Source organism: Python bivittatus, unplaced genomic scaffold (genome assembly GCF_059951505.1).
Source record: "Python bivittatus isolate LINGU-HERP-01145 unplaced genomic scaffold, Pbiv_v1 ctg000570_np1212, whole genome shotgun sequence".
NCBI classification, from domain to species: Eukaryota; Metazoa; Chordata; class Lepidosauria; order Squamata; family Pythonidae; genus Python; species Python bivittatus.
In genome coordinates this window covers 17,311,843-17,339,456 of record NW_028277097.1, presented here as the reverse complement: position 1 = coordinate 17,339,456, position 27,614 = coordinate 17,311,843, and the positions used below count along the sequence as shown (strand labels likewise).

The following is a 27,614-nucleotide window of genomic DNA, read 5'->3' as shown; positions in this document are numbered from 1 at the left end:
CAAGAAATCCCAGGAGATTTCATCAATGTTAGCCACCAAATTTCAATAGCAAAGTTGGGGGGTGGGGAGGGGCCTCGGCAAGGCACCAAAAGGGACGGGTAGAATGAGAGTGGGCCCAGTTGCGGATGAAGCAGAGGGCTGCAGCCAGCCACTCATTTTGTTTTCTAAGGGCCACGTAGAAACTGAAGCTGGCATTTTGTTGGACAGCATGCCATTGTCTCCCTTTTTTTCAAAAAAGTTTTTAAAAAAATAAACAACTTGGACTTTTTACTTGAGACTCAAAAAAATGAAACATTGATTTTGGGGTTTGATGACTGTTTTATTTTATAATTAGAGAGATACTTTGTATCCATCTGTTTTATATTATTTGTTGATTCAGATGCGTATTGTAGTCTTTTAAATATTAGAGTAAGAGGTGAATATATTTTATACCTGTACGAAAGAAAGTTGGAAGTTACTTTCTTTACTTTTTTCCTTCTGTATATATTTTTTTTCTTTTGTTATTCTCTTTTTCCTTCTTGTCTTTTTATCCTTTACTGAAGTAAAGTCCTTTTTTAAAAAAAAACATACATCAAAATTGGCACATACTTCAAGATGCATCATGTGTACAATGATGCTGATGTGCCTGAAGTTGCCCCCCCGTTTTAAAAAAAAAAAAAAAAGTGAAAATGCCTTAAAGGGACATTATTTTCTTTTCCTTTTCAGCCTTGACTATATCCAGGAAGGCGACTTTGATCTTTGATGTAACCTTGCTTTTCCAAAACAGAACCGTTTCCCCCTCCATCGCTGAAACCCAAGCGTTCCATCAAAAGCAACAGTCTTGGGTTTCGTTTTCCCTGCAGGACTGATAGGCTGAAGATAAAAATACAATTTTTCAGAGAGTCAAAAGTACATCGTTTGAGAAATATCTCACTTCCCATATGTTTTATCTAGCACGAGCCTGCTTGCATACGACATCTGGAACTTAGTTGCAGCTGTATTTTCAGCAGAATAGAAAGAGCCCTTCAAAGATGACTTTTTAACAAATACCAACACCAATTGCCAAAAATAAGAAGATAAATTTCTCTGGCTCTGGGTTATAACAAAATAGCTTCAACTAGTTAATCAGAACCAAGAAAACCTCATGACTGGTACTTCTGGGGATTTCCAGAAGCTTCTAAATAATAACTGGTCTTTCACCTAGTTATGCTACCTGGCTACACATCGGCTGAGTTTACCCATTATTCTAAATCCTAAATCTGGGTTAGCAAAGTGCAGTTGCTGTGTTCACAGAACAGGCTATGCCCAAACGAACCATACTACCACTTACTGCAATGAATAGTTCTAACAACACACTTAGCCACAAACTGATTACCATAGTTTACCATTGTATGTTGTGTGAATGTGACCATCATGAATGCTCATCTCTCTTTTAACCTACCTTTGACTCTCTGCAAAAAAATTATCGTGTACCTTCTAGCCCTCTAAATCTTAGGGATGTGGAAGGCCTACTAATATCAAGATTTACTTTTTCCCAAAGGATCCGTTCAATGTTTAGATCCTCCTTTTTTCTTGACAGCCAGCGTTCACACTGAAAAATGTACAAGCTGTCAGTGGCATCATTCAGGATCTCAACTTTCTCCAAATACCAATCTGGCCTTGGCAGAGTGTTATCATGGCGGATCTTGATCTTGTAGATGGTTCCAAGGTCCACAGCTTCAATTGTGAATATGTCTTCCTATGGGAGATGGAAGAGAAATTCTTGGCTGGTCTTCAAGAGTGCATTTGTTATACAAACAAAAGTATGCAGCAAAATTCTGTAGCTAAGATCCAAAGGGTCTATGATGATGATGATAACGATGATGATATAGTATCATTGTTGTCATCACCATCACCATCACCCCATCATCATGGTGCCTTGGTTGATCATAAGCTGAACATGAGACAACAGTGTGAAGCAACTGCAAAGCAAATCAAACCTAAGCTGCCTCAGCAGAAATATAGTTCCAAGATCAAGACAAATCATATTTCCTCTCCATTCTGCATCGGTCAGACCATTTCTGGGTACCACATTTTAGGAAGATCATAGACAAATTAGAATATGTCTAGAGGGGAATAAACATAATTATAAGGGGCCTGGAAGAAAAAGCTTATGAAGAATGGTTGGGAAGTGCTGGATGGATTTAGCTTAAAGAAAAGAAGACTGATAGTTGTCTTCAAATATCTGAAGGACTGTCAATGTATTTACTTATTTTATGTATTTCAAAGGCCACTTAATCGTTATGTCATGTAGAAGATAGGGCAGAATTGTTCAGAGCTGTTCCAGAAGTCAGAACCAGAAGTAATGGGTTTAAATTATGAGGAAGGAGGTTTTGATTGTGCATCAGGAAAAAATATCCTAATGGTAAGAGCTCAGCATTGAAGCAAACTGTCTTATGAGGTGATGGACTCTCCTTCACAGGAGGTGCTTAAACAGAGGCTCGATATCCATTTCTCAGGGATGCTGCAGTGGTGGATTCTTACACTTGCTTGGGAGTTGGACTGTATGATCCCCGAGGCCCTTCCAACCCTTACATTCGATGATTTGTGGTTGTTGTGAAGGAGGATTATATTAATATATACCAGTATAAATACAACTGTATACCAGCTGCCAGCGGAGTAAGGCACAGCAGGCCTTTGCACAGAGTGGTGTAAAGATAATGCTGAAAAATATTAAAAGTGTAACATCTGGATGTAGGGCAATTTACAACCCTTTGGCCAGATTAGAACATATTAATTAGCCTAGCCACTATTTGAAGGTAGTGTTACTTTGCAAACGTCCAGGGGAACAAGCAGGTTTTATGCTGTTTGGTGGTGAAGGGCGGACATGGTGGAGGGGAGCTGCACTTCTGTCTGCAAAGACTTCCGTAACATTGGGGAGTCACCGCAAAGGAACCCGTTGGCTGAGTCACCAAATGATGGGCAACCCCAGTTTTTACTGTATGGGTCAGATGATGTTGAGGCTGGCATACCTTTAAGTTTCAGTTTCTAATTCATTCATGAATTAAGTGTGTGAACCACAGGAGAATCAGATGAGGCTTAGTCACTTCCTGTTAGTATCCCTTCTTTACTTCAGAGAGACAATAATTTGGCTTAAGTGGTAGAGAATCAAAAGTTCTTAGGACCAAATCAATGGTTCTATAGGACCAAAACCTTTCATAAAAGACTTCTGAACATCATATTTTGCTTTCTATCCTGTCTAAATACTGAAATCCAGACCCACAATCAATACAGAGGTCCAGGGTCTTTTCAGGATAGGGTGGGAATGGCAACCATTGCACTTCGGCCCTTCACAAAGCACTCCACCACGTATGATTCCATATTTGAGATGATCAGATGGATTCATCATTCATGGTAACAAAACAGTAATGTGTTATCAATAATTTGGTTTCTCCTGTATGTCTTGTTGATTGGACCACTGACCCCACCACAGAATTAAATACATTGCATAGAATTCAGGGAGAAGAAATAAAGCTGGTTGGGGGGGACGGGGCTCCAAGAGACTTGCATAAGTCACAGGTATGGCAATAGATTTGGCCATACTGTCTGGAAATTCTGGGATACATTCTCAACACATCTGGAGGATATTTACTTACTTGTTCAATTTGGGTGCCATGTTGAGAGAAGATTGGGCTCCAGCAAGTAGCCCCAGCACAGCAGGGAGACTTGGGTTCAAATCCACCACCAGCAATGGGAACTTACTGGGTGACTTTGGACCGTTAAAAGTCTCTTAGCACAACCTACATCCCTCAGGGTGGTTGTTAAACTGGAGGAGGGAATTCTATGGATGATACCTTAAAGTCCTGAGGAAAGGTGGGATTTAAAATGAATGAATGAATGAATGAATGAATGAATGAATGAATGAATGAATGAATGAATGAATGAATGAATGACACTGGTTGGAAATCAGCAGTGCAGCCAGAAAAAAAAGATTGTTTCACCAGTACCTGTCCTCTTTCAAACTTGTTAGTATTTGTTTCAGACTTCCTCAGTTTCCTCTCCCCAGTATCACCTAAGTCTCCGTAGATGGTCAGGAATACATTTGCATCTGTTCCAGCACCATAAATATCACCCGTGAAAACAGAAACCTTGTACAAATAGACTAGAGAAGGGCAAAAAGAGACATATCAGTAGTGACACAATCTCTGTCTTTACGTTCACAGTCTAAAAGACACAGAACACAAGGAAGAGATGGAGGAGGAAGGGAGCAAGGAAAAACAAACTCCAGGCACTCTATCGTAACATTAACTTTATCATATCTAGCCAAGTTTAATAAGGTTCAAGTAGTAAGCAGAATGATTGCTGGCTAAGGGACAGATGGAGAAAGCCTAATCTGTTGACCTTTCACAGATTCAGTGGAAGAGCCTTCTTTTTTCTCTTCTTTTTGCCAACCCCTGCTCATCATATCCTGCAGAATGAGCTGGAATAGAGAGGACAATACCACTTCCAATTGCAAGCTGTAGGAGGTTCCCGTGAATCCTAAAAGTGCCTGGGAGGCAGAGTATGCTTCTCAAAAAGGTAAGCCAACGTCTCACTCAACTTGAGCTCAACTGCTGAGGACTGCATGGACACATCCTAGTATTCTTTCTGGCAACAGTATGGAAATGGTTGCCATCACCTTCCTTCAGGGTGAATTTTTGACTTCACAGTCTACCCTACAGCCGTGGGATTTCCTGATAGTCTTTCAAGTACTACTAGAGAAATAGAGGGAGCAGAGAGGAAGGAAGGGATGGCAGGGGAGGAAGAGAGAAAGAGGAGAGGGGGAAGGAGAGGGAGGATGGGATGGAGAGAGGAAAGAATAAGAGAGAAAGAAAGAGAGGAAATGGACTGGACCGGACCGGACCGGACCGGACCGGACCGGACCAGACCAGACCAGACCAGACCAGACTAGACTAGACCAGACTAGACTAGACTAGACTAGACTAGACTAGAAAAGTGCTACTGGGTGATCAGCCAAAATCCATCTCAGAAGTGGCCTGGGGGCACTTACTAATTTGATATGAAGCTTTAACTAGAATGTATGGGGCAATAATGTAAAGTGAGTGGGTCTATGTCCTTACTTTTAAAAAGAGTTGGAGGGCTTTCTCTTTTTTTAACCCGTTAAGACTACTGGGAGTGTACAGAACTGCTTCTGTGTTTAACGGTTTGAAAGGAGGAGAATCTGTGCTGTCAAAGGTCAGGCACTGTACCTGAAGGAGCTCCAGGGTGCATAAAACTGGTTTGGGGAGGCACAGGTGGCCTGCTTCTGGCTTGCAGGTCATACGGAAGCTGAATGGACCCGCTGTGACCATTTATTTATTTATTTATTTAGTCAATTTATAGGCCGCCCATCATATACATAACTCTGGGCGGCTCACCCAGAGAATAGAAACAACAACAACAACAATAATAATAATAAACCAAAAGGACATTAAAATAGTAGCTGAGAAGACTCACAAAGTGAGCCATGACACGGGCTCACCCAGGCTATCAGGGCTCCAGGTTCAGTGGCAAAGCCAGGTTTTCAGAGCCCTGTGAAAGGCCAGCGGGATCAGGGCACTTTTAATATCTGGGGAGGGGGGTGTTCCAGGGGGTGGGTTCCACACCAGAAAAGGCCCTCCTCCTGAGTCCCAACAGATGACGCTCTCTCACAGACAAAACCCTAGATACCACTGGGGAGAGACGGTCCCGTAGGTAATCTAGCCCCATGCCATGAAGGGCTTTAAAGGTGATAACCAGCACCTTGGAAGCACACTGGTAGCCAAGGCAGCTCACAAAGCAGGGATGTCACACGTGCCGAACAACCGACACCCATAACTGCCCACACTGCCTCATTTTGCACCAGCTGAATCCCCCGAATACTCTTCAAGGGCAGTCCCATGTAGAGCGCATTTCAGTAATCTATTCAGGAGGTGACTGAGGTGTGAGTGACTGTGAGGACTATTGCAAAAGGGCAAGCAGAACGCAGCCACCTTTTCTGCTGTTGCTCTGAAGCAACTTGTTTTTAAGGTGCCTTTGATTCTGGAAGCAATAGACAACCATCAATCCATGAATTTGTCCAATCCCCTTTGGTTATATGCATTCATTAACACAATGCTATACAGTAAAAGTAACCCAGTAAGGAATGTCGTCTACAAGAGCGGCTGCCCTCAGAGGCTGAGTATTTTTTTTTCCTGTTTTTATAAGCAGGAAATTGTTCTTTTTGCTCCTAACGTTAACAAGCCGTGGCAGCCATTTCCAAATGACTGATGAGTATCTGTATAAATTACAGCCAAGCTGGGAACCTCTTCAAAGATGACACATAATCAAACAAATAACATCAAATGAAATATGCATCTCTTTTCAATACTTCCACTTTAAGACTGGGTACACACAGCATGTTAATGCAGAGTTTGTTCTAACTGTATGTAGATTATTAAATAAGCTAGAAAGAATGACAGGGACTTGTCCAGGTAGTCACCAGGAGTTAACACTGACTCAAAGTGTTACACACACACACACACACACAAAGAGAGAGAGAGAGAAAGAACTCAGTCAGTCTGGAAGATGAACAAGGTTTGGGCAATTTCTGATTTGTATTCCTATTTTATTTTTATTTTTTTTACCTGTTGTTGCGATGCATCTTTGCAAAGCAGTTAAAAACTTTGGTGGGGCACCAAAATAAACCAGGGATAAGTCAGGAAGCAACAAACCAACCATGTGTGCCTATATGTACATCACACAGGGCTGTAATCATCCGGCCAATCACATACTGCAATTTACTCCCTAAAACTAACTATGGTTTATTTTTTTACCTCATTCATTGGTCATTCTAAGCCAGTGTTGTCCAAACTTGGCCACTTTAAGATGAGTGGACTTCAACTCCCAGAATTCCCCAGCCAGCCATGATGAAGTCCACTCATCTTAAAGTGGCCAAGTTTGGACAACCCTGTTCTAAGCCAAGAACACACAAATTACATTATGGCTTGGTGTGATATTTAAACTCAGTTTCTATTTTTAGGGAGCAAAGGATTTGCACATCTTTATATTCCAGATTTAGTTCTCTGTGGATACAGTGATGAAACGTTGTCCACCAAGAATGAACAGAACTCCGTCTTTGGAAGAAAACTCATAGTTTATCATTACTAGCAAGGAGTAATACTATTGGTTTTGATGAAAAATGAGCCTGCATTTTTATAAGGTAGTATCTTAGCTGAGAACAAGAAATGTGCATTGATCTAGGACCTGGAAATTGACTTACTTTCCAGTGAGTCATCAATTTCTTCATCAATCTGCTTAAGAGTGCCATCTCTCATTAGCTTTTCGGTAAAGACTCTGGATGGAACCAGCTCCCTCATAATTTCACCATCATCTTCAGATTTTGCCAGCCATTTCCCACATGGAAATGTGGTTTTCTCAGAACCCTGAAATCACAATAGGTGTTTTTAAAAAGGCAACTATCTTTAACAGTGAAATGATATTTGCAAACCTCAGGTTTTATTTATCCACAAAATGAAGCAAAATGCAGTAAATAGAACAGCATGAATAAATTCTATTAATTTCTAAAATGTGTAAGTCTTTTCTGTTTGGGCCCTCAGTGGGCTAGCAACTTGTTCAGAGGGAAAAATTGGGCAAGCTTTAAATATGTTCAGCTGTACTGTACTTTGTTGGGTTTCAGAAGAGCATGTGTGAAAGGATCACTGCAGTTTGCGAAATATTGTTGCTTAGTGTGATATGTAAACAAAATCCATTGTGGCTTATTCAGTAAACCATGGTAAAGCAATCATTTCCTTCAGAGATAGTTTACAATTCACAGTTGGGGTAATATAGGTCTCAATTAGTGTGATTAAGAATCCCATGTAATGGTTGTATTATTCAAACTTGCACTATTCTAAGCGATATTTCTATGGAAAATAGGGTGATTGGTTCCAGCATGACGGAAATAGGCAATTAAAATTTTTAAATATAATTTTTATATGTTTATGAATGAAATACTGTATAACAATAAAAAAGGATAAACCCATATCCAAAGCATACTTACTCTCTCCTGTATTCTGCTGTAGTTCTTCAAAATTAGCCTTTTCTTTTTCTGAGCTTTCCTCAAACAGAACTTTCCTTTTCTCCATTTTGCACAAATGATGATTAGTGTCTAAAACCTCAACAGCAACTGTGCATGTGCTAGCCTCAACCTTGCCTGTGCTAGCCTCACACTAACTGAATTTTGACTTGCATTAAATGTGACCTGCTATCCATTTATAACCCACACTAAATAGAATTTCACACTATGAAACTCGCACTAATCATGACTTACCTGTACAATAAATACAACATCAGTCACAAAACATTGTTTGGAAATAATTTCCCTTAGAAATTAGAAGAGAGGATGTTAATGTCATTATAACAGTAAACAATTACAATTCTATATATACTTGCCTAATGCAAATATTATTTAACTATGTATATATTTCTAATACATTTATACGACTATCATTTTTTAACCTACTATATTTTGTATAAATGTGTCCCATATTTCATTATAGTTGTCCATACAAAGTCTACGTCTATAGGCAATCCGCTCACTTGTTAGTCCAACCTTGAGGGCTACAAGGGTTAAATTTCCTCCTTTCCTGCTGGAAAGCTGTTCACCTGAAGCCAACTGCATTTCCAAAAACTGAATGCCAGAAAGGCATTTAAAAATTCATTTCCAAATTCTCCATGAAACAGAGATTGCTCAGTTCTCTGTTTTCCACCACCTTGGGACCTTCTGGGCAGCAGACACCACGTATGATTCAACCTCTTCCAACCTGGGGGCCCTCCAAATACATGGGATTACAACTCCCATCATCTCCAGGACCAGGGAGTACATGATATTACTATATAGGATTTCCTTTCTGAGAGTGGAGGTTGTTCTTCTCTAGCAAATATCAGTGATTTGTCCTGTCAGAATCACCATGTTCCCATTTCAGGTTTTCCCCTTCTTCTGTATTTGAACTGAAACAAGCAGGATCTACTAAAATGCTCCAATATGCTTTTCTCCCTAGTCATATTCATTCTGACAGTTGAAATGTAATTAGGAGACATAAATGGCTTAGAGAAGGGTGGTGTTAGCCTTCTACAGTGAATACCATTTCTCCTGCCACACACTTTCAATTTAATCTGACCTCATCGTTCCCCCACTCCTGGCCCCAGGCAAAGGGTGGAGATGCATTGAGATGCCTGTTAACAATCTAATCAGGTAGCAAAAATTTTAGAGGCCTTGGCTGCCAAACGCTATACTATGAACAGCTGTAATATCTTGTGGCATGATTATGTCCCCATGATGCACCATTGGGCTTCTTCTCCTCTTTCCCCTTCCCTTCCATCACATGCTTAAATCAAAAAGTTTGGACAGATCATGCATAGCTAACAGCAACGTTCAGCTGCATCCTGATTAACGGGGTTTGCAGTGAGAGTCCAGCGGGAGGGGCACAAGGAAACACCAGCAGGCTAGTGGCTATGAGGAGCTGTCCAGAGTGCTGAAATCAACCTGCCCATGCGGAAGACTGCCGTGGTTTCCAGACACAGGACTCTATTCTAGTCATGGGAGAACAGCTGTATTTCCTTCTCCTTTCTGGAGAAACACTTAGCTGCCTTTGGTGAATCCTGCCCAAAGCTAATCAGGATCACACCCGGTTGGGAGATATCTGGAAATCTCACAGAACTGTAGACCAGTCTGGGGAGCTGAAAAGAACTTCCTGGAAGAAGACAATGGCAAATCACTTCCACACTGTTGCCAAGAAGACTCTATGGATGTGTCCATGGTTATAATGATCATAAAAGTGACCAACAGTGAAACAAATTGTTTGGATTGAGGATAGTTTTATTGTTCTTTCTTCTTTTTTTTTTTGTAGACTTCTCTGGGCTTCTTTGGAAAGGAAAATTGTTATGGTTGCTATTGGTGTTATATAATTATCACTATCACAAGACAAAAAAAAAAAGGAATGAGAATCAATGGGGGGAAACAATGTTAAAACTATCAAGGGAAAACATCTCAAATTATATTTGAGACAAAAGCCCCCGTAGTCTCCAACGGATAGCCATGCTCTTCTGTTTTGACAAAAAGACTTGGCTGCTGATTCCACACATCTAACTTTCTGTGATTTCCTGTGCCTCTATTCCTGCTCTAGTATCTGGGCAAGCACTTCCCCTTCCCCACATCCTTTTTCTCAGGATCCAGCTTCTCCTGCTCCTTTTTATCTCATCCACCTCTCCACCCTGCCCCAGATCTCTGACTGTTTCTCACCTTACAGCCTCCTCAGAGGTCCATTCCTTAGCTCCCCTTCTTCACAGACAAGCTTTTCACTCTACTTCCCATCTCCCTGGCAGAGATAGATACTGCAACAGACCAAGGGTCTCAGAGACAGTAGCCATGGGATTCCAGCTCCTCCCCTCTGTGATGTGTTTGAGTGTGTATAGGTGAAAGCTATAGTCATTCCTGGACGTAACTATCTTCTGAATGCAGATAAAGCAACTGCTGTTGCTAGTAAGCTGAGGTCCATAAGAATCTAACTGCATAAAGTGCGCCAAGACAATCTCATTTGTTCCAGGGAGGGAAGAGAGAGGAGCTGTCACACTTATCTCAGAGTCCCTTGATGTAGCTGCTGGCTGCATCCCATCCATTGACAGCAGTTGATTTCTCAATCTGCTGCAACTTCATTATGTAGCTCTGCTTAGGCAACATAATATCTGGAGCCCCTAAAGTGCCTGCCGACACCCCCCTTCATGCCGACCTGATATTTTCAAAAAAGATTTCACTTGGGTTTTAAAAGTTTTTTTTTCATTAAAAAAAATCAACAGGAAGGTGGTCTATTGGAAAACAAAGCACCAGGCCACTAAAGAAGCCATTTTGTGAATGTGCCCAACACATACTCTCAGTATTCCAAATATCCATCCCCGCCCTCCCCATTGCATGCTCCTAATGTAGTTACACCTAGGCTGGTTGCATAGCATCCTTTTACTAGGTCAGACATAGTAGCCACATTTGCACATAGTGCAAACCTTGATTAGCTTTAACCCCATTATTTGTTCTTTTGTGGCTTACCCTGATATGCAAACCCAGCCAATTTGGTTAGTTTATATAGTTCGATATATTTTCTGAATGCATGAATTGGGTTAATTCAGTAACCCAGTAAAGAGTGTTGTGCAAACTTAACAGTTACATTATATTTTTTGTGTTTATCTTTTAACTTTGTAAAAAAAAAAAAATTGGAATAAAAATTATATAAAAGACTGCATTGATACAGATGCTCTAAAACCAGCCCTGGAAGGCCCCTTACAGAAGCTTGGCCATAATCCATGTGAGTCTCACCCGAAAAGAGGAATGGTGCTCTCTCTGATCTTCAAAAAAAGGTCTTCCAAATGGCGTTTAATTCAGCTTAATTTGTTTGTAATGGATTTAACCATACTTTGAACAGCTTTGTCTCCCCTCGTATTTGCTATTTATAATTGGCATTTGAAAATGTATTGTATTATTCTAGTGACACTTTTATGTAAGCTGCTCTGAAAAGGTTCTATCCTGAATCACTGCCTAAATATAAACAAGGAAACATCCTTCTGTTGTTCACTGATTCTCCTCTGCAAAGGATTTGCATTATGTTGTGGCTTGAGATGCATATATTTGTGAGAGTAACAGATAGGAAAGAGTCATGCTTTAGAAAACAGTGTGGGTGTACAGTGTGGATTCTGTTTCCTTGACCATAACCGGTTCCCAGAGAGAAATAGCCCAGCTGTACAAATTAGCCTATACTGGCAATAAACCACGATGGCTAACAATATTTACCTGTTACTTCTCTTAAATAAAGAGCACAAGTACTTAAATAAGGCAACACCATTCCAGCTGAGAAGGGAAAGGGGTGTATGTGTGAGACATATGAGAGGGAGGGAGACAGAGAGAAAGAGATAGAGAGAGTCAGAATCAGAGAGCAAAAGCCAAATGAGGACATTCAATCACAGCTTCTCTTTGATCTGGGAAAGCAAATCTTGGGTCTTAATATTCCTTGTGTTCTTCTAAATAGTTTTTTCCCCCCTAGAAGTAGGGCTGGAGGGCTGGATTCAAGTCTCATACTCAATCATGAATAAACCTTGGATCTATCACAGCCTGCTAGTCTAAGAAGATGCACAAGATTATAGGCCAAACTCAGCTCCTTGGAAGAAGGAGACAAGTGTGTAATAAACAATTCACTAAAACAACTAATATAAGACTATAATATAAGACTATTGTGAGTTGTAATGTGCATTTCCTTTGTCTCTCTCTCTTATCCAATCAAGTCAAAACTTGTTAACATTCCATCTGTCACTTCTTAGCCCATGGTAAAAAGATGCAACAATATGTTAGCATTATCTAAATTGTAGTAAGGCTGGGTTAACACAACAAATTAAACACTTAGCCAAACACAACTGCTTTGTTCATCTAACATGCTAGGGCTAAATAACCCATATTGTAGCTTTATACAACCACCTTTTACATTCTTGATAGCAGTGAAATTTGAACTGGTGACTGATTTATTTGATTTGGTAATCAAAGAAGCTTCTGCTTTAACCAAACTAGAAAAGATCTTTGGATGGAAGAAATACAGGTTACAAAAAAATTCACCTTACCTTTCCATTTGGTAAAAGCCTACGTATGTCTACTTGATCAAGGTGCCAACCTGAATTGATACCTGAGCCATCGTGCCCAATGCGGATCTTTTCAAGAATGTCTCCAACATCTTCTAGCTGAAGAAATTTAAGGAAAACATGGTTATGGAATTACCTGAAGCAATTTCCTTAAAATCTAACACACGATTCAAATTGTTCCTTTAATTCACATTTTATTTTTTCCAAATGGGATAAAATGATGGCAAACATCCTGCTGACCCTTCAAAATGCAGCCATCTTAGATGGATGTCACATAAGTAATAGAAAGTTGAATTGTTGGTGGATTTGGCAAAAGTCACGTATTGGGACAGAAAGTGAAGCCTTCATAAACTAAACAATGGGACATTCAAACATTTGCAAAATCCATTTAGAACAGCAGTATCTACCGCAAGTTGTGATGATCCCACAATGACAACACACCCACGGTACTGCAATTATGCATAATGTCTGATGCAAGGTTGACATCATCACAATTTGTGTGATGACATCATCATACATGTTTTGCCTCTTTGTTCCCCTCTCCTACAGATGCCCATTACTTAGAATAGTCCTTTCTGCAACAGGCTGCTTCACTTTACAGGAAGGAAGTTATATTGACTAGTGTGCTAGAAGGTTACCTTAAACCCAGCTCCCCTCTATTTAGTTTGAATATATTGAACTAACACATTCAGTCTGGTTACTAATTTAACCCATTTTCTGAGCTTGCAACATACACCGAGCCATAAATTAATGGAATGGCCAAGCCAGAAAAAACTACCCAAGTTTGAAACTACTCAAGCAATGCACATCACTGTAACTTGGTTAAATATAAATGAATGTAGTCAGCAGCATTCCTCTGTGAGAAGACAGTAGGGTAAGGGGGGGACTGACTTCTAATCCTGTTCTTCCCCTCATGTCGTTTCATGGAAGTAAAATACAGGCATTGTAAGGCCTTGTTATATTTTTTGTCCTAAAATTTTTTTAAACCAACTGGCCCAAAAGCTATACTTGGTCTTGGAGTGCAAACAAAAAACTGGGTTACGAAACACAGAGAACAAAGATATGTAACGGGCCAGGGAAAAAAATGATTTCATTTCATTTCATTTCATTAAATATACTGTAATTGACATGCTTCTTATCCATGTATTTAATTACAGGTGGTCCCCAGTTTAAGAACGAGCTCCATTCCCAAGGTCTGTCCTTAAGTCAAATCTGTATGTAAGCCAGAATGGTATTATTGTATAACACTATATAAGTAGCATTGTGTAGTGAACTTGAACCATTGTGTATTTAACTCGAATTTTGCTACAATAGGCTCTGTTCTTAACTATGGGTCAGCTGTAACTTCGGCGTTCTTAACCTGACGACTACCTGTATTAATCATTAAATGACTGTGTTGTACTATAATTTGGTACCAATATTTGAAGAGGATCTGGACACTATACCCATGGCTTGAGACTTCAAGCTTGCAAGGTTGCCTCAGAATATGGGTGGGAAAACCCCGGATACTGTTGGATTCCAACTCTCATAATAAGGATGTCCAGCTTGTGCAGAGGCACAAATTCTATAGCCTGGATCTAGATGTTTCAGCTTCTTTTTTTAGCAAAATTGCAGACTGGGGGAAATCCATTAGATTAGTGTCAAACTTGTTTCAAAAGGAAACACTAGATAAACTCATCATTCACTTGATCCTGAACATTGAAAGCCAAGGTTATTAATCTCTCATTTGGAAAAGATGAAAACTCTCTCTATTATCATAACAATAATAGAAGAGATATTATTGCCTCCCTTTTCTACCCATCCCAAATAAATAATCTTTTTTTATTTTGTACTTTTGAAGGAAATGCTGCATGACTTTAAAAAGAGGCATGACAAAACCAAAGAAAATATGACACTATAACACTTTCACTATAACACTATCCATGTTGCCAGCAAATTCCATCTAGTGTAGCTGAGACCAGCTTTTAGGGTCCTGCCTACAAAATACAATGTAGATCCAGCAGTAAAAATACTAAAACAGAGCCTGGCAATGTATAGTCCTGGATGGTTAGGAATACTGGCATTCCTACAAACTATTATTGTATATTCTTACAAGCAGGTTACACTCTTTTGTTTTTCTTCCCTCCTCTGCATATTTCATATTTGTCTACACCCAGTGGTAGGAAACAAATCAAACTTTACTATAAAAAAAAAAAAAGACATCTAGAACACTATTGCACCAGTGTTAATAAATGTTAGAACACTCTCAGCTAAAATAAACTGGGAACAAAAACTCAGTTAGCTATGTGGCTACTTTCTATATGATCAGGTTCATTTTTTTTTTTAAGTGACATAAATAGGTAGGAGCGCCAAAAAATTCAGAGATGTCATAAGATATTAACATCCTATCAGTGACAATGGGATGATGTTTTGCGTGCCAACCACTCTACTGGAACAAATATGAGTACTGAAACATGTAAAAACAGTATTTGGTTTGCAATTCTGTTCACCTTCTCAGAAAAGACAGAAGGAAACTGAGGACTACAGAACACTCTGGAATGGTGGTGCGATCAGCTTCAAGATTTTGCTTTCTGGGGAACTGATGTTTTGCGATTGGCTACATCTCCAAACCAAGCACTTTGTGAGATGCCTATAACATGCTCTCAAAATTCCAAATATGTTGGCCCCAAAAAATTGGTGATCCCTGTTTGTTCCACACCATGCACCATTTTATAATCATGCCCTCTTAACTTGATTTCTTTCTATGCTCCAGATCCTCAAACTTTGCCATCAATGTTCCGTTCTTGTAAGCTGGATACTTCTGGCCCTTCCTTATCTCTACCAAATTGTTTCCAAGTTGCTGGAAGTATCCAAAGCACATTTTGTCTTACCTCAACAATGAACTGATTTACAGAATTCCTCTTGAAGAACATCCTTTGTTCCCTCTTGTTCTGGCACAAGGATTTCTGTTGTGTGCAAACACCATCAGCCCCATACAAAACGAGAAAGACGTCTGCATCAGTACCCGCTCCAAAAAGGTCACTTGTATAAACAGTAACTTCATAGGGAACAACTGGCCAGATGAAGCGGAAAGCAAAACAAAATGGGCAATATGAGATATGCTCTTCTTCACGACCGCCACTACACATCCATCATCAACCAAATACATTTTAGCAGGGCTGAGAATCATGAATCAGTGATCACAAGCTCTGATCTGTGCATACACACGCACACACACACCCTGAAGCCTTGGATGTGTCGTCTCTGCTTTTCCAAATATTCCTGCTAAATTAGAATGATTTATGATATGGAAAGAAGAAGAAAAATAGCCCATTTTCTGTGTTTATGCATGGAATCCTAAACTAACCAAAGGGGCTGAGTTTGTACAACACAAACACCCCCCCACACACACACACATACACAAACCCTATCTAAGGTTAAAACTAAGCATAGCATATAAGAGTGCTTTGTCTCTGGATCTTAAACTGATCTGGTTAAGCATCTGTTTTGCAAGGGGGGGGGCATGGGGATATCACCAACTTCACTTCCTGTATGGAAGGATGATGATGATGATGATGATGATGATGATGATGATGATGATGATGACAACTACTACTATTACTACTACTATGGATTATAGGAGTCTAGGTCTAATACTCATAAATTACAAATATTCACTTTATTACTTTCTTTAAATCACTGTTATAGTTTATTAATAATGGTGCTCATTCACAGCTGATGCCCCTGGTCATCCAAAGAAAGACCTTTCTACACTCCATAAGGCCATTAACTTCAGGATCTAAAATTATCTAGCCGCGTCACCAGCTCTCTGCTCAGCTATTCACTGAGCAGTTGACATACACATATCACAAAAGCTTTGTCTTCTCCTACGGAGCATAAAACACTGACTTGCAAGACTGCTTTTGCACAAACCTGTGTGGGTGGAACATTTATAACAGCCAATCTGGCCCTGCTGACTAAGGCTGAGTAGAGCTGTAGTCTAATGCATCTACAGGTTGCCTGGCAGAAAGGCAGATTTAAAGCAGCAATATGTGCTCCATGAATAGTGTGCATACTTTGAAGAATGAATGGTTTGCAAGCTGTTCAGTGACTAGCGTGCATTATCTGGGGAGCAGAGTGGTGCTTGCAGATTTATCAACTTATATGACGGGCCTTCATACACTGGGCCAGTCGGTGCAGCCCAGTGATAGAACACCCATTTTGGAAGGGAAGGGAAATTTGGCAACTTTTGGAAGGAAGGAAAGGAAGCTTTCCAAAATGGAAAGAAATGATGAGTGGCACTGCAAGAATGCTCCTCACTCGGGATGTAATTTCATCTAATGTGGACCTAGAGTGTCTCTGCATATCTCTAGTGGTTTCCCTCTTAGGGCTGAGTACAATGTTGCCAACTTTTGGATGAATCCCTGTATATGAAAGGAATTTGATCAGCTCCAATTAGCAAGTGATCATTTTGCCTGCTGCCTCCTGCTTTTCTAATATTGGTTCAAGGTAAGGAATCCAAGTTTGCTGGTTCTCCCCCTTACATCAACTTTGGCTGAGTCCTGCTTGACAGCACTCTGTCTATCTGATCTCCATCATCTCAAGACTGGTCTCTTTCAGTGCTCTGTAGGCAGATGAAAGGAAGATGCTACTCAATTTGAGGAGAAACCAAATCACACTGATTACACAACAAAGGGAAGGGCGCAACTCTACTTTTCAACAGCAGAATAGAATTTTAATATTTCAGCCAAGGTGCAAAAATCCTCACTCTGCTTTGCCAGCTTCCTGCTTCATCCTGTAGCAGTTAAACAATCACATCCCCAATAGAATTATTTTAATTGGGACATGTAATAACATCACGAGCCCTTTCCTGCTTACTAGCAACTGAGCTTTCTGAAATGTTATCAGATCATTTGATTTTTCCTCTTACAAGCTAAGTAAATAAGCTGTAAGAGTAACAATGGGAAAATGAGATTATTATTAGAGGCACAAAGAATTCATTTATGTAGAGCAATCATGTGAGAAACACTTGGGTTGAGCACCCTTTCTTGCCAAACCAATGTTGTCAACTTTAATGGTTTGCTCAGAAGAATTGAAGAAAAGCATGAAATGTGAGGTGGATCCAAGCCCTTTGCACTTTAAAAAAATGCTGCAGTATAAACATCTGTCAATTTGTGCCAGGCTTTCTGCTCTAGCAAAAGGTCCTGAAGCAATTCACAAGATTAATAGATCATGTTGCATACATTTACTTGAAACCAAGTCCCACTGTGCCTATTGGAGTTTACCCCTCAGTAATAACATGTAGGACTTCAGTCTGCTTTGTATCCAATAATAATATCAGTATATGAAAATATCAAGTGAAATGACAGTGAAATCTAAAACATAGTTCAGCCTTTCCCAGCCTGGTACCCGCCAGATGTGTTAGGATTACAATACACAGAATTTACAACCAGAATGCTATTTGTAATTCTTCAAATTATAGTTCCAAAGCATCTGGAAGATACCAGGTTGGAGAAGACTGATGAAAACTAACTGAAAAGAAAATGAATCAAATATACTGCTGTTGGGATGTTTTGATTCCTTTTGTTTAGTTGAAAACCCTGGCATATATAGTTTTTGAAATAAAAATAAGTATTTACAGGTCATCAGAAAAGGAAGAGCAAAGTATGAGACAAGGGCATGCTTCTGGGGGGCAAGAAATTTTGAAATAATAATCATTATTAATATTATATTATTAACTAATATATATTTGTAGTAGTAGTATCTAATCATATAATTGTAGTAGTAGTAGTATCTAATATAACCCAAGTTTAAAGTCAAAATATTCATACAGTGTCTTCAGGTGCAAAACCTGACAAAAGCATTTATAAAGCCAGGCTTCCTTTTTAATAAACATGGGGGAGTAGCAACAATTCTGTTTTTGTGTTCACTACAGGAAAGCTCACCCTTTAAGTACAGCTTTGCCCATTGTTGTCACCAAGGTTATTTTGCTCTCAAAAGAAGTGCATGGATCAGCCTTCGCCTCATGGCTGATAGTGAGATTTAAGCACATCTTCTCAATTTATCCGCATGTATTAATACACAAATGGTCTAATTCTCTTGGCTTCTGTTTTCCAGCTGCCAAGTGAACTTGTGTGTTTTGCTTAAGAACACAAGTGGTTTTGAGCACCAGTCATTGTTAAGTGGTCAGGAATGGGGGGTGGGTTTGCTTATCTCAGTGGAATAAGGACAATTTTGGATATTTCCAAAAATCACAGATGTCTCCCTCTCTTCTACCACTCACCTGAATGCTGACCATGAGGATTTTCTGACTACTTTTTCAAGACAGCCTTTTCCCCCCTTCCTTCCCTTCAGACTGTTTTTTATAACATCTTGTCCAATGAATTGCTCTGAAGAGCTTCAAACCTTGCAAAATTTTGCAATCTTTGAGTTAGCTTCATAAAGGATGACATGGATTCAATAGATGGATTTTACTGGTTGACTACCATGGACAATGATCGACCAAGGGCTTTTCTAGCTGTTGAGATTTCCTAGTTTCTATTCCCCATCTTTCCTCTACAAACCTTGTAGAGGCGTGGTTTATGGTAGATGAACTACTTCACGAAACGTTCTGTTGCACTCAGATTTCTATCAGACGTCATGCAGGTTGATGTCTACTGCTGCTACTCACATGGGACATAAGTCCTTGTTTGCAGTTCTGCAGGAAACAGGACTCTTTCAATTGCTCCATCATCTTCAGATTTATCCAGCCAACGGCCACAAGGAAGCTTCAGGCACAGTCCTAGGCAAGGAGCATCCACTTCTACCCATTCTAAGAACCATCCTTCAGAATTACCTACAAAGAAAGAGCTTGCTGCTTTCACACGACAAATTATAATCAGCTACTCATGGCGCATTTGCATTTGACAGAGCATTTCTTTAATTCTGCTTTTCCAAGCCAATGCATTTATACTTCAAAAGCTGCAGTATTTTGCATTATGCAGTGAGATGTACCACTTTTCCCAAATAACATATATTAGGGAATGATCTGCATAAGTATAAATATGATCATGAAAAAATGGTAAAAAAAAAATCACCTAGGAAAATAATATTAAGTTCCTTTGCATGTTAGACAGAATTGTAAACCAAAGTGCAATACTGAGAGAAAGGTGTACAAAAATACTTACAAATTTTAATGTGATTTGTTTTAAGTCTCAAACTAATATGTCTATGGGATGAATCAAATGTATACAGGAAGTAATGAGAAATGGAAATAACTATAGGTAGATTTGCAAGAAGAGTTACAAAAAAAAAAAGTCAACTAATTTGCTCTTCCCTACTAAACTTAGTCCTCTTCAAGGTGGCATTTCATTGGATAGCAACACTTGGGTGACTTTATCTGGGCTGGGAAACCAAATAGAATTAGGTTTAGTAAGTATCTGGATGGGAAACCTCCAGGGAGTAGAGGTCAGTAGGCTAAATTGGGAACTTGAACAATCATTTTGGAACAAAACAAAGACAATCAGTCTTGTATCATTGCCAAGAAAACTATGCAGGCATGTCCATTAATTCACCAGGAGTCAAGTTCAACTCAAAGAAGACTTACCTGTTACCCCAAAGTAGTTCCACTGAAGCATGGAGAATTGCTCTAGAATAATAGTAAACTAGTATACTCTATAACTTCCAGGTTTAGCCTCTAGGCTTGGGGAAGGGATATTTTTTTTTAATCCAGGGAAATATTTAGTTTCCAAAAAGAGACAGACAGAGGTACAGATATTATGGTATCAGTCCACCTACAAGTCTGCAAGTACTTTTATGCCATCGTACCTGTATTATCATGGCCAATCTTTATTTTCTTCACATCTCCAAGGTCCACACATTCCACTGTAAAGACATCGACTTTTCCTCGTTCAAATTTGTTCCGGTTAGTCTTGGAGGCCTTCAAGTAGATTGTTCCTGTTTTTGTTTTAATCACAGATTCCCATTGTTACAAATGAAAATAACTTCAATGGTGCCAGCAGCAGCCACGTTTGGGCACTTATGAAGGAACTGTTTTACGGCCCATCAAGAGTGCTGTCTGCTACCTTAGAATAATTGAACGTAAGGATTGGAAGAGACCTTGAAGAACATCCAGTCCACCCCTCTATTCAGCGCAGGAAGCCATTACTAAGATATCCCTGACAGATGGCCATCCAGGCTGTGTTTAAAGATGCCCAGTCCACCGCATCCCGAGGCAATCTGTTCCACTGTTGAGCAGCACTCGCTATTAGGACATTTTAATTACAAGGAAGTAGATTTTGGTTGGACTCCAGGAAATATTTCCTAATGGTAACAGCTGATCAAATATTGAACAGACTGCCTCAGGATGGGGTGGGTGGGGTGGGCCCTCCTTCACTGGAAGTGTTTCAACAGAGGACATAAAGGACAAAAACAGTTGCAGACAAAATGAAAAGAACTAACAAAACTGGAGGGATCTAACCTGAATGGTCACACTGTAAATCAACCTATGCTGTTAAAAAAATTAAATAATAACAGTAACAATAACAATAATATATTAAATGTATATACTGTCCAACTCCCAGCAATCTGAGGTAAGATAAATTGTTTTCCTAACTACTTTATTGGTTGCACCTATTTAGGGCACAGTATGGATCAAATAGAGACTGCAGATTTCCCCATCTTTTTCCATCTTCAGTTAGTCATAAAATCCACCCAGAGATTGGTCTTGGGTTCCCCAGATTTTGTACATTCACTGTAACGAACCAGTGAGAAATAGCAAGAGGAAACTCCTTCTGGCTACGACCAAGGCAGAACGTGAACTCCTCTGCACTTAGTATTAAGCCAGAAAGAAACCTCAGAAGGCCCCTTGGGGAATCCCCCCCCCATCTGAAAAAAAGAAGTCTGGACATTCCACCGAAAATATTTATTTCAGATGTAAAGGAAAGAGTTTATTTGATCCAGCTGTATTTATGAGCAAACATGTGAAGATAAAAACACTTTCAGAAAGAGCCAACCAAATTTTTGAGCCAATTTTCCTGCATCCTGAGCTACTCATTAGACAAGTGGCCAAAATCCAACTGAATAATTTGCAAGGGTGAGCTTGGCTCCTACCTGTGTCATCTTTGGATCCATAAAGAATGATAAAGACATTGGAGTCTGTCCCGGCATTTTTCTTGTCTCCAGTTTTCACTCTCACTGAGAATGTAGTTGAATTAGCTGTAAAAAGAAGAATCTCCGTTTGGGAGGAGCCATTTCTGAGAAATTCTGGATTTTATTTCCCGTTTTGTTCCAAGTTTACAGCTTTTTTTTTTTAATGAAACAAGAAAGGTTTCATAAAAGTGAGCCAAAAGCCAGAGCAGGAAACCCCTTTATTAGCCCCAACTAACTAACATTGCACAGTGCAGTGAGGAAGATTTTTAATTTTTAATAAACCTTTTTCAGAGGAAAAAAAAAGGTGATCCAAACTATTAAAAAGGGGAAAGAGAGAAAAGAAAAACCTGGGCTTGATCAACCCCTCCCACTTTGCATCACCTTGGAATTTTGTTTGCTATTTTATTGGGGTTTAGCTCGTCCTTAAAAAGTGTATCACCATAATGACAAGTTTTACATACTCCACTAAACCATCATTTCGTTTGGCTTTAATTTAGCATGTGAATCCAGATATTCTATATAAATTCAGCCCTGGTTTATTAAAGAAACCCTGATTAACATAAGGAAGGGCTACCAGGCCTGGGCTGAAATATCCACTAGAAGGTAGCAACAAGGATTTTTATGGTTGTCTAGATTTTTTGCAGCCCAGAGTTTTCTGTAAGATGTGAAATGAGCCATTGTAGTTTGTACTTTCTCATGATAAAGAAGTGATTGCTCGTTGGCTTTTCTGTACAAAAAGTCCAATCTCCAATGTAACTAGGTAGGTATGGGAATGGCCTCTGTCTGGAGATTGCGGCTAATTAGGATAACTCAATATTTAAACTCCATTTAAACCGGATAGCCCTGTGAACCTTTAACATGTGTAGAATTTGTAACTTTACACACTGCCCATTAATCCACACCTTGAAGACTTATAGTTTCCCCACCCCGTAAAATAGAGCAGAGGCTTCGCTTGGTCATAGCTTCACTCTGCAAAGCATTCCTATAAACAGCCTCAATAGCACAAGTCAAACGATGGCATAAGTCTTTGACCTAACATCACCACACTCCCAAACCAGAAAGGATGGTTTCTTTAGGCTTCGTGCTACTCAGTAGGCTCAGTTTCTCCTTCAGCATCAATACGGGAGATAGCAAACCTTTCTGTTCCAGGCCGAGTGTTGCAACAGAGCCTGTGTTATCCGAATCCTTCATCACAAATGCTTCGGCCACTGGGACCAGCTCCCTGGCAATCTGACCATCATCTTCTTCCACTGCCAACCATCTCTGGCAGGGGAAATAATAACTGCAAGGATAATATGGTTTAGCATCTTCCTGCTCAGCCAGCTCCCAGTGAGTGACGCTGGAAAAACCCACTTTTCAGGAGGAGGAGCCCCGATATGATGGAATGGACTTATGAAGGCCAGGCTCAGGGAGATAAGCATGTTCTTAGTTCACCGCAAGAGCGTGGGAAGTGCAAGAGGATGGGGCTGGCACCTCCCTGAGGAATTCATGGTGTTGTGGCTGGCTGGCTTGGGAGCTGGGGTTTCAGTCTGGGAAGATTCTTGCTAGAGGTTGTAGTTAATAAACATAGCTGAACTGATTTTGCATTGTCTCTTGGAGTTATTTGGGCTAAACCTGACATCAATCTTCCCAGACTGAAACTCCAGCTCCCAAGCCAGCCAGCCACAACACCATGAATTCCTCAGGGAGGTGCCAGCCTCATCCTCTTGTAGTTCCCACGCTCTTTCGGTGAACTAAGAAAACGCTTATCTCCCTGAGCCTGGCCTTCATAATTCCATTCCATCACACCCCTTCAGCATAAGCTGATGGGCATCTTCTGGGCAGAATATACTCAGTAGAATAGAAAAATAGGTAAAAGTACAGAATTTCTAAGAGCAAAAGCATCTGGAAAGATCACAGGGGGGAAAATGGAGATTGTTTTTACATTTTGGTTCTCATCCTTTCCTGAACAGCTATTTAGAGTGGTGGAACTATTGGGGGAGGGCAGGGGACACATTTAACCAATGAATGGCATACTGGGGTCCCACTCCAAAAACGTAGGGGAGACAAGGATAAAAAACGAGTGGGGCCAAGGCAAATATTACACTTGACTGAATTTTATTGAAATGGTGCTCAAAGGAATGAATTAAACACTGTTACAACCTGGTATCACCTTTGGGAGGATTCTGGAGGGTCACACGCACACCTTGAGCAGCAGTATCCATGGGTGGGTGTGTGCATCAAAATCTGCAAGATGCTGGGCCCTGAGAGAAAAGCCCCACCCTTTCTGTATGTGCGGTGATGTCACTCTCCTAGAAAAGGGATGGGGCTTCAATTGTGATGCCACACGTGCCCTGCTGCAGATTTTGACACTCCCTGCATGACCGCGAGCTTACGTTCTATCTTTGGTCTTACACTCTGCCTAAAACAGGGCCATCTTATTTCTACAGGACATCTGACCTGTAAGTATATTGTTGCTGATAATAACAGTGATTGAATAAAAAGTTGAAAAGCAACACATCCCCCAAAGTCCCAGCAGCAGCTATTTTTCTTGGTAGTCACACTAAGAAACAAGTGAAGGGAGATGAACCAGTTTCCTGCTCTTGGACATGACTTGCTAACTGACAGCTGTGTTCTCCCCACAAGTTGCCTGAAAGTTTAGAATAGGAATGGGGTGGAAGCCAGGAGATAGATATTGCAACTGATGTCTGCACATGTTTTAAAACAGAAAGAAGTATGACAGAGTGAGGGTTAGGGTTAGGGTCCTTCCCTCTATAAAGGTGGAACTTTGCAGGGTCACCTCCAGTATGCCTCTGAGTACACCTTGCTGGGAAACAGAACAGAGGGATGCTGGGGGAACAGAAAGCTAGATAAGAAACATCTGATCCAGCCCAGCTCTCCTTAAAATAAGGTGGGCCAGTTATGGCCTGAGAACTACATGAGGCCCTCAGCTTAATTTCAAAAGACTTCTGGAACTGAATTTTGATGTACTTTCACTTCCCTACCACCTGTTGCTTGAGGAACAAGGAAATAATCTTAGAAAAAGAATGAGAGATTGAAAAGGAGAGGAGTCCAAAAGCCACTCCCCTAGGAACCCACCCTATGCTTGCTTCAAGTCTGGCCAACATGCACCCTCCCACTCCCACACATGATTAGTCCAGAGGGAATGCAGCTCTTGAAAGGAAACAGAACTCCTACGTAGTTCTGATCCTGATTTCACCAAATTGCATTTTAAGGGACTAATTTGGATTAGCTAAATGCTATGCCTAATCTCTCTTAACTCACGTGGTTTCCTCTTTGGTGTCAATGATGTCAATTCTCTCCAGGAACCAAGCTGGGTTGCTTCCAGAGTCATCATGCCGAATTCTTACTTTCTTGAGCTCTCCCAAGTCAATAGCTCTGACAGTGAATATATCCACCTGCAAGAGCACAAGAATGGGATTTCAGCTTTGTAGTGTGTGTTTTGAACCTATATATCTCCACTTTAAATATTAGCCCAGTACATTCCTATGTAGGTCCTAGGTCAGAAGCAAGTCTCACTAAATTCAGCGGGACAGGTCTGACTCTGTTGCTGGATGAGGGATCACCAGGACACCCCAGGGCCATAGGTTAGATTGATAAATTGAAAAAAAGCATTCTGGAAGGCAGCAACGGCAAATTATTCCCAAATTGTTGCCAAGAAAATAGAAAACTATCAAGAATTGAGCCTGGCTGAAAGGAAGATTTACCTTTTTAAGTGGGCACAAGGTTACAACCTTAATAATGGGCAATTAGGAATCGGCCAACTTTTTTCCCTCAAAATTCTCTGAAGAATCTGTGAAAGTTGATACTGAAAATTACCTGAATATTCAGCTCTTTGCTAATATTTGACTTCAAGGAATATTGGCAAGGAAGTAAACAATCAGAGATAAGACTGTGTTCAGACAACTTGCTAAACCAGGACAGATAAAACTTAGCAGATGTATTTGCACAACTTGATATGCATAATTAGTTTTGGTTTATTTGTTGTGTTGTGCAAATCCTGTTTATAGTTCAAGATATTAGATCACTAACTAGGAGAAGTGCGTTATGTGAATCCAGCTTGGTGACTTAGAGTTGTGGGGTGAGGGTATTAATGGAAATAGTCTTTCCCGATGAAGACTTTCCATCAGCCTGTTCCTTTTCAAAATGCTACAGAGAGTAGCAATAGTAATTGTAGTTATTATATTTATTATGTCCTTATAACTAAGTGCAGTACAGACAGAACAACAAATAAAACAATAATGCATTACAATTAATTGGACATGGAGACCTCCTGAATGAGGAAGACTGGTGTGGAGAGAAGAGGACGTCTATTTATATTTATTTTTTTCTGCACATACTTATAGAAAAGTTTGAATACATAAAATATCGGAGCCCTGCTCCCTTTGTAAAGCATTAGTATAATTTTGTCCTTAAAAATAACTACTGAAGAAAACTACTAAAGATAATCACTGAAGGGACTTCTTACCTTTCTTTAAAACAACTTTGATATCAATGTAAATCTTTATGTGAGAGGCTACTGTGAAGGCCTTTTGTTTCTGGGATGAGCAACAACCTAATTATCTCAACTGAAGAAAGCATGTTTCTTTTTAAGGAGCATTTACTGAAAACAGTGAACGTGGGAAGGCACCACTTTAGCTCAGTTTTCTCCAACTAGATGCTAAGCACGGGGGCTGGATCTCCTAGAATTTCTAAACAGTGATGCTAATTGAGAATTCTGGGATTTATTGTACATATCTGGAAGACACACAAGTAGGGAAGCTGACAAAGTTCAATGATCGCCTTTGCACCCACAAGGTCTCAGGTTAAGCCCTGATATTTCTATCTTAAAGAAAGCTAAAGATCTGAACCAATGGTTTTCCTGGAGATTTTGAAGAGTTCCTGATAATTGGAATAGTGGTTTGAAGGTTCACTTTAAGGCAGCTTTGTATGTCAGCAAACCCATAGCAGTTCTGATTTTTGGCTCCTTACCTGATCCTTTTCAAACTTGTTCAGATTATTTGAGTGCTTCAGATGACGCTCACCACTGTCTCCTCTTTCACCATAGATGCTCAAGTAAACATTTGCATCAGTACCAGCTCCCCATATCATCCCAGTTATAACATGGACTTCGTAGATGTTTGCTAGAGAGAAAGTAAATTATTAATATGTAAGTCAAGTGGTCCTCAGACATTTTTTGCTGAAAATCTGGTTTCTTTCACTAGGAACCAGTACAACGAGCTGAGCTCTTTTTCGAGAAGTGGGTTCTGTTCATTGATGCCTTACCCTTAATTTCTGCTGTTGCTTCCTTTGCTTAAAACGCAGATAGGCTGCGGCTAAGTAAAACAGTGGGATCATGGCTGTTCAGCATCTCTTTCCATCCAGTTCCTTTTCTTCATCTCAAAAGAGAGTTGGTGTTGAGGGTGGCCTTGTTAGAGACTTATTAAGGCCCATGCTCCACTATGTTCCTAAGCCTGACTCCAGGAGCACCTTTTTCTTCCTTTTTCTACGTTGGCCTGTTCACCTAATCTCTACAAGCATCCAGAGAACATCCAGAGGAAAGAGAAAGAACTGAAATCTCAATTCAACACGCCTTGGGGGTGACAATGCAGGACAACCTAGACCATGAGTGCAAGCAAATGGGCAGGGTAAGCAGGTGGGCCTATTGGGGAAACTTTGTCAAGATTTGCCAATTCACCTCTGCAAGCTGATCTGAGACTTGGGGAAGGAAAGAGAAGTGAATAGACTAGGGCAGCATGGCTAGCTGGGGAATTCTGGGAGCTGAAGTCCACATATCTTAAAATTGCCAAGGTTGAGAAACACTGGTCTAGGGGTTGGGTTTCTTCCCTCATTAAAGAAAAATCAGGTTTGTGGAAGAATGATTCTGAGACAATAAT

At 40.2% G+C, this 27,614-nt stretch overlaps 1 protein-coding gene across 1 annotated transcript in view; it reads right to left on the bottom strand.

Annotated features, from left to right (window-relative positions):
* The window catches only part of LOXHD1 (lipoxygenase homology PLAT domains 1), a 149,729-nt gene that overhangs the window by 50,125 nt on the left and 71,990 nt on the right, over positions 1-27,614 (bottom strand). Inside the window, exons 21-31 of the mRNA XM_088152998.1 lie at positions 26,710-26,861; positions 25,003-25,136; positions 22,875-23,020; positions 21,700-21,804; positions 20,416-20,544; positions 19,280-19,444; positions 15,501-15,682; positions 12,613-12,729; positions 7,238-7,400; positions 3,966-4,120; positions 1,508-1,717 (exon numbers count right to left, since the gene is read on the bottom strand). Coding sequence (XP_088009124.1) covers positions 1,508-1,717; positions 3,966-4,120; positions 7,238-7,400; positions 12,613-12,729; positions 15,501-15,682; positions 19,280-19,444; positions 20,416-20,544; positions 21,700-21,804; positions 22,875-23,020; positions 25,003-25,136; positions 26,710-26,861 — 1,658 coding nt within the window. The remainder of the gene's footprint in view (positions 1-1,507; positions 1,718-3,965; positions 4,121-7,237; positions 7,401-12,612; positions 12,730-15,500; positions 15,683-19,279; positions 19,445-20,415; positions 20,545-21,699; positions 21,805-22,874; positions 23,021-25,002; positions 25,137-26,709; positions 26,862-27,614) is intronic.